General features: G+C 35.1%; 2 protein-coding genes across 2 annotated transcripts; one reads left to right on the top strand and one right to left on the bottom strand.

Moving 5' to 3' along the window:
- The first annotated feature begins 3,526 nt into the window (after positions 1 to 3,526).
- On the top strand, positions 3,527 to 10,988 carry LOC131873528 (tetraspanin-8-like). Its single transcript, XM_059216364.1, has 3 exons — positions 3,527 to 4,066; positions 5,553 to 5,802; positions 10,914 to 10,988. Exons 1-3 carry the CDS (start codon positions 3,591 to 3,593, stop codon positions 10,986 to 10,988), a joined length of 801 nt encoding a protein of 266 aa, XP_059072347.1. The 5' UTR covers positions 3,527 to 3,590.
- Positions 10,989 to 12,088: 1,100 nt separating this feature from the next.
- On the bottom strand, positions 12,089 to 13,182 carry LOC131873529 (dirigent protein 2-like). Its single transcript, XM_059216365.1, has one exon. The coding sequence runs from the start codon at positions 12,883 to 12,885 to the stop codon at positions 12,346 to 12,348; it is 540 nt and encodes a 179-aa protein (XP_059072348.1). The 5' UTR covers positions 12,886 to 13,182; the 3' UTR covers positions 12,089 to 12,345.
- Positions 13,183 to 15,872: the final 2,690 nt, after the last annotated feature.

Genomic DNA, 15,872 nt, shown 5'->3' with positions numbered 1-15,872 from the left:
GCCCTTTGAACCCAATAATTTGAAAATTCTAGAAATAGAAAAGGATAGAGCTTCTATGTTACAATAGAAAATTTTCAATTGGTTCATATAATTTGAAAAGGATAAAACTTGGCTCAGATTAGTCGGATCCCTGAACTATCTGGGAACAGAGTTTTGAGAAACAGTCAACATATTGGAATTTTTGAATAGAAAAAGTAGTTGCAACTTGCAAGTAAGGAGCAGAATCTTGTAGTTGAAAAGTCAGCTCTTTACGTGAATGATGAGGACCTCTCATCCTATTTTAGTGGCTGTATAATTTTTTTGCTTTTGTATCCCATCAAGCAAAGATTATTCTTGAAATTCCATGAAAAAACAAGAGGATTTAATCAAAGTAGCCCAGCAATATTAAATGCCCAAAGAAAATAAACCCTTACTCATGACCTTGAAATTCCGTAAGAATCCATGAATCGTTGAGGCTAAAACACATCTCTGTCATTTCTAGAATTGTGGCATATCGTTGTTTTTCATTGATAACAACTTGAATACAATCTAGAAGAATTCTGAAATAATGATTCTGAAATCACTCAAACAAGGGACTGGACCATCCTTTGAATTCAATCCCAAACAGAAGATGTAAGGGAAATAAAACCCACATGATATTAATTTCTAGTTAACATCAATTTACTACACTAGGGTTAGTCTTCTACCTCGATTTAGGTTACCAAGCAAGCTTTTTCATTTCCTTTGAAGTAAAAATTTTGGACCCGATTCCTTATTGATGTTAACTAGAAATTAATATCATGTGGGTTTTATTTCCCTTACATCTTCTGTTTGGGATTGAATTCAAAGGATGGTCCAGTCCCTTGTTTGAGTGATTTCAGAATCATTATTTCAGAATTCTTCTAGATTGTATTCAAGTTGTTATCAATGAAAACCAACGACATGCCACAATTCTAGAAATAACAGAGATGTGTTTTAGCTTCAACGATTCATGGATTCTTACGGAATTTCAAGGTCATGAGTAAGGAAATATTGTAATGTATAAAAGATAATGATGTTTTGATGCATTCTAAAGATTATATAGCCATTTTCATCCCTACAAACTTGAACCTCTTTATATCACCAATAACTGAAATCTCCCTCAATGAACTAGTAACACTGCCAGCCCCCCAAATGTTTATGGTACTCCCATTGTGTTTATTCAATTGAATAACGAAAGTAAGCAGCAATCTCACATTACACAGCCTCACTCTTAAATCTGAAATGTTGATGCAAACAAAATCCTACACAATATAATCCAGAAATAAAATAATAAACATTGCCCTAATTTCTTGAGTGAAGCTGCAATGCACACAATCTTGAGTTATTGTAAGATCGTCACCTTCCAATAACCTCAAAAATACAAGTGGAAATCATTTGGAAGTCGTCACTTCCTTATGATTTACACAGGGCCCATAAAATAATTATTAGTATTAATAATAATAATCAATATTTACAATTTTTACCTCAAAAGTGCTCAATCTTGATTAGTAAGCTCCCTCTCAATCACAAGGTATCTTGAGTTTCTTCTAGAGAACATATTTTTCTGAACATACGTCTGAATTTCTGACTTCAGCAAGGGACGCTTGTAGTTTAAGTTTGAGAGGACAAGTTCTTGCAATATGGCTATATTCGAGACTTTCAAGGAGATATCAATCTGATCTTAATCGGATCTTCCTTCAGGTGGTTAGGCTTTATAGAAGGAAACCTGGCTCTGATACCATGTTAATTTTGTGGATCAGAATTAAAATTTATCTTGTTCTATGTATTATCTATCACTGAATTGTTGTATAAATCTGATTGTCTTCTTTTATGTTGCAGGAGAGGAGGAGCATTTTTTATTTCAAAAATCTATTCTCACACATTTCATTTGGTATATGTAGTGGGCTGGGTATGGTCAAGCGATGCCTTGACCGGCCATGTCTTTTAGACATGGCCGATCAAGACATCACTTGATCGTGCCCCCTCACGATAATAAATGTTTGAATGAGAGACTTTATTTATCTCTCATTCAATCATATTTATCTTACCAAAGCTATCATGCATTAACAATTACAATCCCAAAACCACGCATGTTATATCAAAAGTTGTTTTACACAATATATTCAGGTTATAGGGCAAAACTTAGCTGGAGGTAAATCAGATGAAACAGAATCAACATAATGCCCCATAAAAGCCTACACAAACAAAGAAGTTTTTCTTTGAAGTCCAATCCTACAGAAACTAAATCACAATATCAACTATGGCAACAAGTTTTCACCCCAAATTAAGAACGAGACCCTTTGTCATATACCCTTAGTAAAGATGAAAAACAGATTAGTGGAGGACATTTTTTTGGGGAAATCTAGAGACCTGAAATTTCCAAGGGGAAGCATCAATTAGGGAGTAGGGACTGGTAAAACGGTAAAAGCACGCACGATACCCAGATGAGCCTGGGGAGCATATTTAGTTGATATAATTTCTTGGCGTTATAGTATCTCAAACATGATTCAAGGCAATTAGTAAAAGATTATGCCTACTGAAACAGTATACCATTAAAACATCAAATGGCAATTACACACTTTTTGCATTTCATTAAGACCATAAAAATTTATTCTATAATTCCGTAAAAAGCCAGGACAATTTAGTCTGATACAGTAAAACTTTAGTTGATAAATTTTCTTTATGTTGTAGGTTCTCAATCATGATTCTGAGGCAATTATCATAGAGTATGCCTACTGAAACAGTAAACCATTGAAACATCAAACGGCAATTACACACTTTTGCATTTCATTAAGATCATCAAAGTTTGTTCTAGAATTTCATAAAAAGCCAGGACAATTTCATGAAAAGCCTACAATTTAGTCGAACTATGACATTTACTGCTGTTTCCAGTTTCCACCTTAACTTACCCCTAGCCACTGTTATATTATCGTTTCCCTTTTTTAAGCATAGGTGCAGGATTTGTTTTCATGATTTTAACTATTTTAATCAGTTCAGTTAATATGTATCACATTCAGTAGTTATTTAGTTCATGCATATTGCATTCTTATAGCGCTGGGCGCAAGGAAGAAAATCTGTTGGAATGTTGTTCATGGATAAGACTCCAAATGCTTTGATATGTGTTTTTGTGCTGCTGTAGTGGCCACTGGCAAATATTTTTGCAATGTTTAGATATTTAATAACTCTCATTCTAACTGTAGCTTACAGATTTTCAAATATCTTCTGCTTCTATGTATAAGAAGATTTTCAAGTATCTCTGCGTCTGTAAACAGAAAGACCTTACATAGCTGACATACTCTCCAATTTGTTTTGGATGGGTATGTTTACCGACTTATACAGTAGTGGACCCAAAGGAAAAAAATGTATGGATGTCGAAATATAGTAATTGGAGCTTGCTTTCGGCATGGTAGACCATCTTAAACTCCTTGCAAATCAGGTATTTCAAAACAAACAATGGACTGGTGAAAAATATGAATTGTGTTATAGGTTGCTTCATCAGACCTTTTTATATGCTCAAGAATGCAATCGTTCTATGGCTTGGCAGGAAGCCTAAAAGAAATGAATGATATGCATATCAAAGATATTTCAGAATGGGTATTACCATAATCGGATTACTTACATTTTCAACATCTATGCTCTCTGTACCGATCTTGGGCGCTGGAATATGGCTCGCAACGGAGGCAGACAACGACTGCGAGAAGCTTCTTCCATGGTCTGCGATAACCTTCGGGGCTTTTCTCATGCTTGTCTCTCTCACCGGCTTGTTAGGCTTCTTCTGCAGAGTCTCACGGCTGTTCTGCTTTTACTTGGCCGCCATGTGTGCGCTCATTCTGCTCTTGTCCTTCTTCACTGCCATCGCCTACGCTGTTACTGACGATGGCGGTCAGGCCGTCTCAGGGAAAGGGTACAGAGAATACCAGCTGGGAGACTACTGTTTGCAGAAGAGAGTGGAAAACAGCAGCGAGTGGAAAAGCACGAAAAGCAGCCTTCAGGACGCCAAAGTATGCAAGAAACTTGCTGATGATTCGGTCGGCAAAGTTGCAGAGCAGTTCTACAACCAATTCAGGTAACTCACTTGACCTTCCACGCCTCAAAAATTCAAAATCTTCTTTTTTTTAGTTGAGTCAGTTGTGAAAAGCAATCAATCATGCGATGTCAATCAGTTGCACCAATATGGGCCCCTTATGCAGGATTATTGGTCTCACCTTATTTTTGGACTGTTTTGGACACCTTGGCAAAAAGCATGCTGATGTAGCATCATACTTGATGATGTGGCTCTGAAACTTTTACAAGCAAGGGACTTCTCAAGTAAGCTGCTGTGAAAAACTGGAAGTAAATTGAAATTTTCATGTAAGATTTTGACAAATGCTAAGTTAGGATGTTCAACCACTAGATCCATCTGAACTCTGCCTCTTGTTGAATTCAATCCCAACTACCATATTTATTCCTCTGTATATTTTCTTCCTCATCTATCGTCTACTGTCTTATCATCTCCATTCACTCTGATCAAGCATAAGACACATTTCAAGATGATTTTGATTGCAAAATCTCCTTGCTCTGATTTTTCCACAGTGATTAGTAACTGCATTTAATATGTTTTTTCGTTTATTATCTTGTGGGGTATATAAATAAAAAGGAAAGGTGCAGTTTTAGATGTATGCATGTAAAAGAACAGTCTTGAAACATCTAGCTGCAATAACCAATGAAGAGAAAAACAGGGGCAGAATAATCGGTTTTGCTGAAGCAATAGTAAGTTGAGAAGAAGATAAAATCTTGGTGTGCAATAGGTATGTCAAGAAAATGTGGGAGGTTGATTAGGAAAAAAATTGTTCTATTGCTTGCTTGCATACATTTGTGCATCACATAAGGTCAATTGATAGGTTATTTGACAAATAATGTTATTTGTGCAACAATGATTACAATGGAGAAGTGATAGCTTCAAATTGACTATTTGTCCACTTACAAAAGAGAAACTAAACCTTCAATTCAGAAAGATAATTAAATTCTATTACCAATATAAAGAGAATGAAAGAGAGAAATCGAGGGATAGAAAGATGGAGCGATATGGAAAAAAAAGTATGAGTGAGAGACAATGAGATGAAGATAGAAATAGAGGAGAAGGATATGCTGAGAATTTGTGGGGTATATGAATAGGTAGGAAAGGTGCAGTTTTAAATGTATGCATGTAAAAGAACAGTCTTTGAAACATCCAGCTGCAACAATCAAAAAAGAGAAAAACAGGGGTAGAAAAACTGGTTTTGCTGAAGCCACAGGAGGCTGAGAAGAAGATAAAAACAAGGGTCTATGTTATTATTTCTTATGAAAGAAAGAGAAGCGGCTCTGTAATTCGAATGTGAATGTAATCACCAGTGGTTTCATTAATATAATCATTTGTGGTTTATGTAATCTGCAGCTTCGTTTATGTTTTTACTTCTTATTTTTGAAATATAGACATATATATCATTTGTAATTACTCTGTTACCTCTCTCCATCACTTCTGAAGACTAGGGTTTTGATGGGTTTTGACATTTTTCTGTATAATAACATGTGAAATTTGAATCGAATTTGCAGTCTGGCTGCTGCAAGCCTCCAAGCTCTTGCAACTTTGTGTATGTGAATGCCACTTTTTGGACTTCCACCGCAAGCAGCTTAACAGACATGGAGTGTAGCAGATGGAGTAATGAGCAGGATCAACTTTGCTATGACTGTAATTCATGCAAGGCAGCTATGTTGGCAAACTTGAAGCACAACTGGCAAAAGATCGCTGTTATCGAAGTTGTGGTGCTCATTGCTCTGCTTGTGGTTTACTCTTTCCTGTTGTTGTGTCCGATGAACTAAATGGGTATGGAAATGTATATATGGGATATCTTGAGCCCCTTCTGAGGCCAAGGAGGGGAAAATATTACATCATAAACAAGTGTCTTTTGAATAGAAGTAATAAATCTAAATTATATAGTTGGTTGTTTTCATAATTTATTGAATTAATCATATAAGATAGATACATCAATTTTATAGTTATGAAAATGAATTATATTATAAAAATTGTTTTTTAGTTAAAAAATATTTGATTTGTAGATATTAATTTAATAATTAAATATAGATTTTAAATAGAAAAATTATTCCAAAAATAGTATGATGAATTTTGTCTTATTGTTGAAAAACAAATATAAATGTTGGGTAATTAGGAACACAATTCCAAACATGAGTGGTGATTAATTGAAATGTGCCTTAATTTCTAGATGATTCCCTAATATAAATGTGCAATCTACTATGGAAAAAATAATTTGACATAAACACTTTATAAATATTAGAGTGGTGATTTGATACTCATTGGACTAAGTTATCCCTTTTTTTTAGCAATTTAGGTCCTCTACTATTTCATTCTACTAACCGAAATTGAAGTAGTTGATTCAAATTGTTTTTCAATCGACAATTTTTTCATTAAAAAAATCACTAGCAAAGATAGACCTATGATAGAGGCTTCAATTATTCCAAGTATTTTAGTGTATGTTACAGGTTAGTAAAGAGTTATTCCACATGAATTCTAGATTATCAAATGATCTATTGGCATTTATTGTCCCCTTTATTGTCCATCAATTATAATCATTTTTTTTAATCTTAACAAATTTATTATACTCAAATATGCATGTAGTGGTCTTGGCTCTCCTTCACTAGCCTTTAGTTAAATATACATTTGAGAAAAAATCCAAAAGCAACTAAGTCTAGGGCCACTTCCTTCTTTTGGTCCCCAGATAACTTCAAGTCCCTTGAAGATATAGGGACCAAGTCTAAATGTCCTTGTTCCTTATTCCATATTCCCCTTCTTCCTTTTTTTGGGGTCTCCAAGGAACTTTGAGTCCCTCGAGAATATAGAGACCAAGTCCAAATATCCTTGTTCCTTCCTTCTTCCCCATTCCCCTTCTTCCTTCTTTTGGTCCCCTAGGGATATAGGGACCAAGTTCAAATGTCATTTTTTCCCCTTGTTCCTTATTCACATCCTTCATTTGGTCCCAAAGGAACTTTGAGTCCCCCAAGGGTTTAAGGAGAAGTCCAATACATTTTCATGTTTCCATACAAAAAAGGCTATTAATGTTGTAGGGACTCCCACAACTACCAGATCTTTGATCTATGGAGCTAAAAGGAAGGTTTTAAATATATTTTTGTGGATTATAGTGGTAGATATGGTGTTCATGCTCATTTGTTATATGAAACTCTTCTTGTTAAAACACCATCCCTATTTGTGATTTTTGTAGCAAATTTTGTGGGGGCTTTTGCACTTCTTCCATAAAATCATCATGTTAGGGCATGGTTGTTTTCTCATGCCTCTAGCTCAAGATTTGAAGTACATGTCTAAATATGATTGGTTATGTGGGAAATCGGGATTTTTGGCCTATTCACATGCCTTATCTTCCTCTAGTTCCTAGCAAATAAATAAAAGGGACTTGTGTGCTCATTCTAAGGGTTATTCCCATAATTTTGTATAGAGACTTGTGTTTTTTTGCACCTTTGTTACTGTAACTTAACCTATACCTTGCATAAATAGAAGTTGTTGCTTTCTACCCCTTCTATGTTCATGTATATTGAGAAAACCTTGTTACCTCTATGGATGTATATTGTTCATCATCTTTATTGAGGATTGCATGTTGTGTTAATCTTCTATAGGTGTTGATTGTGGGTTATTTCTAACACTTTTATGTCTTATAGGTCCTAACATTCATATTTAGTTATGTTAAGTTGGTGATAAAGAGTTGTGTATACTTCCGTAGTGATTTTGTTGATTCTATGTGCTATACAAGGCAAGAAGAAACATATTTTTATTTTGGTGCATCGCCACCCTTTTAATATTTTGCAATCTCTCTCTTTTTTCCTCTTGTAAGTTGATAAATTAGGATTACTTGTAGGGTTGTTCAGTACTAAGTTGGATTAGCACTTTTGCATCTAGAATAGTGAGGAATTCAACCTTCTACAAAGATGTGACTTCATTCGCAAGGGTCCCACACCTTGAGGTTAGTTCTATTGTATCATTGGAATGCTAGACTTGGTTCAATAGGGTACAAATTCATGTGACAAGATGACCCAAGGGTGATGTTCTTTTATACAAGTGTTAGATGCACAATTTAAACGTTTTGACAAATCTATGGGTAACAATAACATTGAGTTGAGTTAGCCTAGAGCCACACTAGAATTTTAATATGAGCTAAAAGAATCAAGGGCATCTTAGAGGCCCTAAATTAGATATAGAGTTGTCTAAGTTATCTTGCTCTAGGCAAAAAAAATTGATATGAGAGTTAAGACTAATCAAAATGTAGGCAAATTTTATAACAATGTCAAAATGTCATTTAACTGGCATTAAATAAAATAATAGTGGAGTCACTTCAATGATATTATAATTTATTTTAGACATAAAATAAAATGATTTCAGTTTTATACAGTAGTTTATTTGTCAATTTTTGTATTTATAAAATTTGGTTTACAGTTCACATGTTCAAATATGATGTCATGCCAGCATGTTTTTTTGTTGAGGTGTCTAAAATGGTCAAAATAAAATAAGACCATTAGTTGTACACTAAGCCATGTTTAATTGGTGCCCTCTCATGAAACATCACATAATTGATTGCTTTTTAGATTTAAAAAATACTTTTTAAAAATAGTGCCTCACTATTGAATTCAGATTCATCAACTTATATACCCACCACACAGCCCGCTCCTGCTCTGCTATAAGATCCTCTCCCCTGTACAGACCTGAAGCCCGGCCATTAAATTGTTAGGCAAACATAAAGTGATGGACTATCCTGTAAGGTCTTTAAGGAAATCATTTCTAAGTTATCAGTTATCACCCCAAGACTAAAGTGAGAAAGCTTTATTTTCAGCAGAATCGTTTCGGGGACCAATCTAGGGGAATCGTTTCGGGGACCAATCTAGGGGATAATTGAATTAAGACATGGGTAGCTATAAGCACAAGTTCCATTTGAGCCTCACAAGCCTAAAAGCAGAAGAGTGAAGCACGCTCATCCATTCCAGTTGCATGCTTCAGTCATATAAATTTCGGTCACAAGGCTTCCTTGGAGTGCCTTCAGAGACAAATTTTAGAAATAGAAAAGGGGCCTCTGAAATTCAGATATAGCTTCTATGGTAAGATATGTGCTGAGAGGGCTTCCATTGAAAATTTTCAATTGGCCCATTCTCTCATCCTGTTACAGTGGTTGTATAAGTGTTTTTTGCTTTTATATCCCATTAGAAGTATCAAAGTTTATTCTCGAAATTCTGTGAAAAAACAAGAAGATTTAATCTATGCAGCCCAACCATTTTAAATGCCCAAAGAAAATAAACCCTTACTCATAACCCTGAAATTCCATAAGAATCCATGAACCCTTGAGGCTAAAACACATCTCTGCCATTTCTAGATTTGTGGCATATCGTTGTTTTTCATTGATAACAACTTGAATACAATCTAGAAGGATTCTGAAATAACGAATCTGAAATCACTCAAACAAGGGACTGGACCATCCTTTTAAGTCATTCCCAAACAGAAGAGGTAAGGGAAATGAAACCCACATGATACTAACTTCTAGTTACATCAATAAGGAAACGGGTCCAAAATTTTTACTTCGAAGGAATAACATAGCTTGTTCAATAAGCTAAAACGAGGTAGAAGGATTACCCTAGTGTAGTACAGTAACATTGAATCAATAAATTTCAATAAAGCTTTGTTTGGATTCAATAAATTTATCATGATCCCTACATTCCCTTTTGCAAACCTGAATCTTCCTGTGCACCAACAATAGAAACCTTCTCAATGAGCCAGTAACGCTGTCAGCAACAAAGACCTTTTTCAACAACAGTGAGCATCACATTACACAGTTCTTTCATACTCATTCTGATAGTAGATAATAGAATGTGATCCGAAACGTTGATACAAACAAAATCCTACACAAAATGATTTAAAAATAAAACAATATGTATCACCCTAATTTCTTAAATGAATCTGCAATGTACATTCCCTATGCTCTTTCAACGAGCCTTATTGAGTGATGACCCTGCTATAAGAACATCAATAATCACATAAGCTTTGCCAAAACCAGGATTTCTGAAGTTCACTGAAGCAGAAACCCCTTGAATGGTTGTTGCATTAGGCCCAAATAGAACATCATGCATATAAAAATGCAATCTTGTTATTCTCTTTGTCCTGTTCCTCTTCAACCCATGAATAGTTTCAGGGCAGAAAACATGCCTTTTTTTGTCATGTTAGAAAAGATCTCAATAATGTCCACATTGCTATTCCTTTGTTTTTTCATAAGATTTTTGGATTCAATTGTGTAGAATTGTTTTGTGTCAACGTTTCCCTTTTAAACTGAAATTTTGTGATTTCTACTTCCATCCCAACCTCCTTTTTCTATTTGATCTTAGTCTGCAATCAATCATCTTCTTCAATTGCTCTTTATTATCTTGATGATGGATCATGAACATTGATTTGAAATGTTGATGCAAATAACAACTTTTCACAGTTTTATGAATTCAATATAAATGCATTTTCCAATGTAATGCATGATTCTTGAGGTACAAAGGAGAAAAGGCTTGTGGGGTTGAGCCACTAAGCCACTGGATACCCTTCAATGTCCCCATAATTTACATATGAATATAAGAAAGAGTGGTCGTTAATGCAATTTATTCCATATTTTTCGCGATTCACAAACTGTGCGTAGATCACTTGTGTGCTTTTTTGTGCAGAACATGTTAATGCAGTTTATTCCATATTTTTCGTGATTCGCAAACTGTGCGTAGATCACTCGTATGCTTTTTTGTGCAGAACATGTTCTCCAATTGCTTTCAAGGAGTCTTCCCAGATCCATTGTTTTATGAAATGTTTTACAGCTTTGGCACTTCTTTAAATAAATTTTTTTTGGTTCTTTTAGCCTGTAATCAAGGACATCGTGAATCCAGAATTTCGTGAAATTGTGGAAGAGTCACAGTTTTCATGGAGCATGTAAGGCAAAACTAAAACGTGGTCTTTTAATAAGTGGATTGCTTTAAATTGTATAACTGACTTATTTTCATGAAATTCTGGTAAGAGAACCTTCCCCATCATTTTAGAGAACCTTCTCCATCTTTTTAGAGGAGTTTGAAAAATGAAGATGCCAGTAATTAGATTCTGAACAGGTTCTCAGATTATTGTATTAGTCACATTTTTTTGCAGCTAATGTTGTTTGGTAAGGTCAGTACAATAGCAAAACCAGGCATCTGATATCAAAGGTCGTTGTACACAACATATTCAGGTTATAGGCCAAAACATAGCTTAAGGTTAATATGATGAAACAGAATCAACATAATGTCCCACAAAGACCTACACAAACAAGAATTTTTTCTTTAAAGTCCAATCCTACAGAAACTAAATCACAATATCAACTATGGCAACAAGTATTTACCCCAAATTAAGAACGAGGCTCTTGGTCATATACCCTTGTTAAAGATGAAAAAGAGACTGGTGGAGGACATAATTTTTGGCTAATCTAGAGACCTGAAATGTCCAGGCGGAAGAAACACTGACTGTTAAAACTGTAAAAGCACATACATTGCCCAGATGAACCTAGGGAGCATATTTACTTGATATGATTTCTTGGCGTTATAGCATCTCAAACATGATTCAGAAGCAATTAGTAAAGGAGTACGCCTACTGAAACAGTAAAACCATTAAAGCATCAATTGACAATTGCACACTTCTGCATTTCATTGAGGCCATCAAAGTTTGTTCTACAATTCCATAAAAAGCCAGGACAATTTAATCTGATGCAGCCAAACATTAGTTGATAAATTTTATCTGTGTTGTAGTACTCAATCATGATTCTGAGGCAATTAGTTATAGAGTATGCCTAAACAGTAAACCATTGAAACATCAAATGGCAATTCCACACAATTCCATTTCATAAAGAGCATCAAAATTTGTTCTAGAATTTCATAAAAAGCCAGGACAATTTAGTCTGACGAAGCCCAACATTTTAAATGTCCAAACAAATGGAATCCTTACTGTTGTCATGACCTTGAAATTCCATAACAATCATTAATCGTTAAGGCTAAAACACGTCTCCGCCTATAAATTTGTGATATACCATGATTTTCCATTCATAATAACTAAGACACAGTTAACAAGGATCCTGATATTATGGGTCTGAAATCTTTCAAACAAGGGGCTGAATCATCCTTTGAATTCAAACCCAAACAGAACAGGAAAGGGGCCTAAAACCCACCTAGCACTAATTGACATCAATTAGGAATCAGTCCTAAACGTTTGCTTTGAAGTAAAATGACAAAGTTTGTTCGATAAGCTAAATCTAGAAAAAGGACATTACCCTAATGTAGCAAAGTAACATTGAATTTCAATACAGCCGTGCTTGGATTCAGTGAATGTGTCATGATCCCTGCATACCCTCTTGCAAACCTGAACCTCCCTGTGCCACCGACGACAGAAACCTCCCTCAGTGGAAGGATAGCCCTGTCAGCCCCCTGAATGCTTATGGTACTCCCATTGTGCTTCCCTGATTGAAGAACAACGGTGAACAGTAACATCAAACTAGGTTCCTTGAGTGAATCTGCAATGTACATTCCTTGTGCTCTTCCAACAACCCTAGAATAGGGTGATGGCCCTGCTGTAAGAACATCATCAATCACAAACACATTGCCAAATCCAGGACTTGTGAAATTTCCTGAAGGAGAAGCCACTAGTGCCACTGTTGCATTAGGCCCAAATACAACATCATGCATATAGAAATGCAATCTTGTTATTCTCTCTGTCCTGTTCCTCTTCAAACCCTGTGCATTTTCAGGGTAGAAAGCAACAAAAATCAAAGCTATTGCCATGAGTTTCAGACACAAACACATCTTTTTTGCCATGTTAGGAGGGAAACCAATAATGCCCACATTGTGATTCCTTTGATATAAAAATGTATATATGCTTTTAATTGCAATGCATGATTCTTGAGTTACAAGGGAATACGAGGCTTAAAGGTTAAGCCATTGGATACCCTTCAATGTCCCCACATAATTCACATGAATATGAAAGAGTGATTGTTAATGCAGTTCATCCCACATCCTTCATGTGAATACAACCGATACGGACATCAATTGCGTAGTTTACCGTGCAGGGCATGACCCCCTATTTGCTTTCAAGGAATCTACCCTGCTCCACTGTTTCTGAAATAGTTTATAATTTTTGGCATTTTATGTTAGTTCTTCAGCTTTCAGCTTTTAGCCTTACTATTTAAGATAGCATCAGACCAAAGTTATGGCCGTTATGTAAGGTTTCTTTTTCTTTCTTTCTTTTTTAAAAAAATTTATAAATTATGGATAAAAGTGAGTCTCTTCAAAGATCTTTAAAGGATTATTAAGAAATTTTGAAGTAATTATTATAAAACTAGTATATTTATATTTAGAAGAAAATATGTAAAAAATGTAGTTAGATATCAAAAAAAAAAGATTGTGCTGATTTCTTATATACTTCGTTATATTGGCATAAAAATTTCATATATAGTAATTAGAGAAATGTCAATAAATCAAATTATAAGTTAGGAGAGAACCCATTCAAGATCCCTTGAATGAGATTTCTTTCTCCTTTATTTTATATATTTAAATAAACATTTGTTTTCAATAAGTGGAAAGAAGAAAAAACAATTATGCAAATGTGTGATTTTCCTCCTCTCTTACAACCAATATTTTAATGAAGCTAAGCTTGTGCTTTTGAATGATAATGGTTATTTTTTATTTGATTTCTTCAACAAAGTTCAAGGGGAACAATTAGTTATTTTGCTAACCTAAACTACAACTAATTACTAAGTATGAGGTTTTGAATGACTTTGATGATCTTACTAAGGTTACCATCTAACTAGGTGAGTTCCTTTCCATCTTGTTCATATAGTAGACCCAAAGGATCAACTACTCTTTTAGACATAATAAAGGTGCTAGCTCCTTAAGCTATCATAAAACTATGTAGGAAAATCCTTCCAATAGTTAAAGTAAGGTAGTTTGTGAGGAAGGATTAGGCTTATTTGGGTTGTGATCAATTGCTTACAAAACTAAAAGCTATTGGAATGTTTTCTTTTAAGGGATGAAGGCGAGTTTATCTACTTGATTATTGTTAAGATAACCGGTGAACAACTGAGAGAGTGGGGGGGGGGGGGGGGGGTGTTGAATCAGTTGTTAACATATTATAACTTTTAATCCACAATATGACCTTAAACAAATCAAGTACCGGTAAAGCACATACAGATGCCGATAGGAACAAATGTCGGTGAACAATACAACTTAATAATTAACCAGATAATCAATGTAAAGCAACCATACCACATAACACGATGATTTGTACGTGGAAAACCCGGAAAGGGAAAAACCACGGTGGGAAGCCTACCCACAGTTAGATGATACTTCTGTAGAAAGTATGTGTTACAATGAGGGGCTTGCACTTGCAGGAAGGCACATTGCCTAAAGTGTACTGCTCATTACAAAAGAGTCTCACTGACTACATAGAGGCTACAACCTTCTCAAAATAAATGGACAACAATCCAATAGAGTGAACTGTCGGAAATAGCATCTACTATGCTTGATTGCAATCCCGATTAAGCTTAGTGTCAGAGGACTAAATCCTCTTTTGAATCCAATTCGATCACCAATGATCGACCAACTCCTCTGCTTGAATGATATAACAATATTCGCACATTACATTCCTTGACCATGACCTTTCCAATAACCATGATACTTTACAAAGAGTTTCTACCTCTTATTTATACAAACCCTAAAGCCTAAACCGATTAGGTCGGCCACCTAAAGATATTACAATAAGATTATTACATAATTTCATTTACAATGGTATGCCATGTCGGCTTAAGACCAAAACAATAATAACAAATCCATAAAACATTTCGAGACATCCAGGTAACATGTAGATAGGTACCAGACCTATTCTAGGTCCACCGCGCCAAAGCAATGTCTTCAAGCATTTGAAGCACGATCAACGAACATCTTCAGCATCCTGAAATCCTCGAAGAAGCTACACCAACACCAATTGTGTGTCCTGTCATGATTCCTCAATGAAAGCTCTATCGGTAAAGCCTTAAACCAGTGCCGATAAGGGTTTACCAGAGTGTATGATAACATCCAATTACCAAGACAATACCAACTGACCAAAACATGCTCATAGAGCATCTTTACTGATCCAATCATGTCGTAAGTGTCTAGCAGATAGTCTCTTCTGTCGATAACACTAGAACTTCTATTGGTAACCAAAACTTGTCTGTCGGTAACCATCCATATCAGCTAGTGTTGACATCAATACAACACATAATCAAGTCATCCATAATGCCAACAATTATTTTCTTTATGTGAGGACACTTCTTTCTATGTTCATTTGTTCCAAGATTGCTAGGATCTCACACAAAGTTACACTAGCTATCACATTTTTTACTTGCTCTATCATTGTGAAGGAAGTAGTGCATTGAAATTTTGGTGCATATGTCAGCAAATGAGTTCTTGGTTGCTCAACTAAGTGGATGAGTTACACTTAGTTCGCATTAGGCACACTAGTTTGTTGTTTAGGAATGGTGGAAGCAATATGATTATTAACTAGTGGTGCATCTTGACTACATGTGCTTGGTTTATCAACCATAACTTTCTCTTCCAATGGTCTCTTCTTTGCTCTAATAATGTAATCAAACTAAACAATTGGTTATCTTGATGGAGTTACTACATTGTTGCTTACAAAACACTTATTTGCATCCTCTATGACAATTGTTTCTTTCAAGTGGATGACTCAAGGTGAAAGGAAGAAAGAATGAAAAAATATTTCCTAATCTAATATTTGAGGAGATTTATGTGCAAATAAAAATAAT

The sequence above is a fragment of the Cryptomeria japonica genome, unplaced genomic scaffold (genome assembly GCF_030272615.1).
Source record: "Cryptomeria japonica unplaced genomic scaffold, Sugi_1.0 HiC_scaffold_1927, whole genome shotgun sequence".
Taxonomy (NCBI): domain Eukaryota; kingdom Viridiplantae; phylum Streptophyta; class Pinopsida; order Cupressales; family Cupressaceae; genus Cryptomeria; species Cryptomeria japonica.
This window is presented reverse-complemented; position numbering and strand designations above follow the sequence as displayed.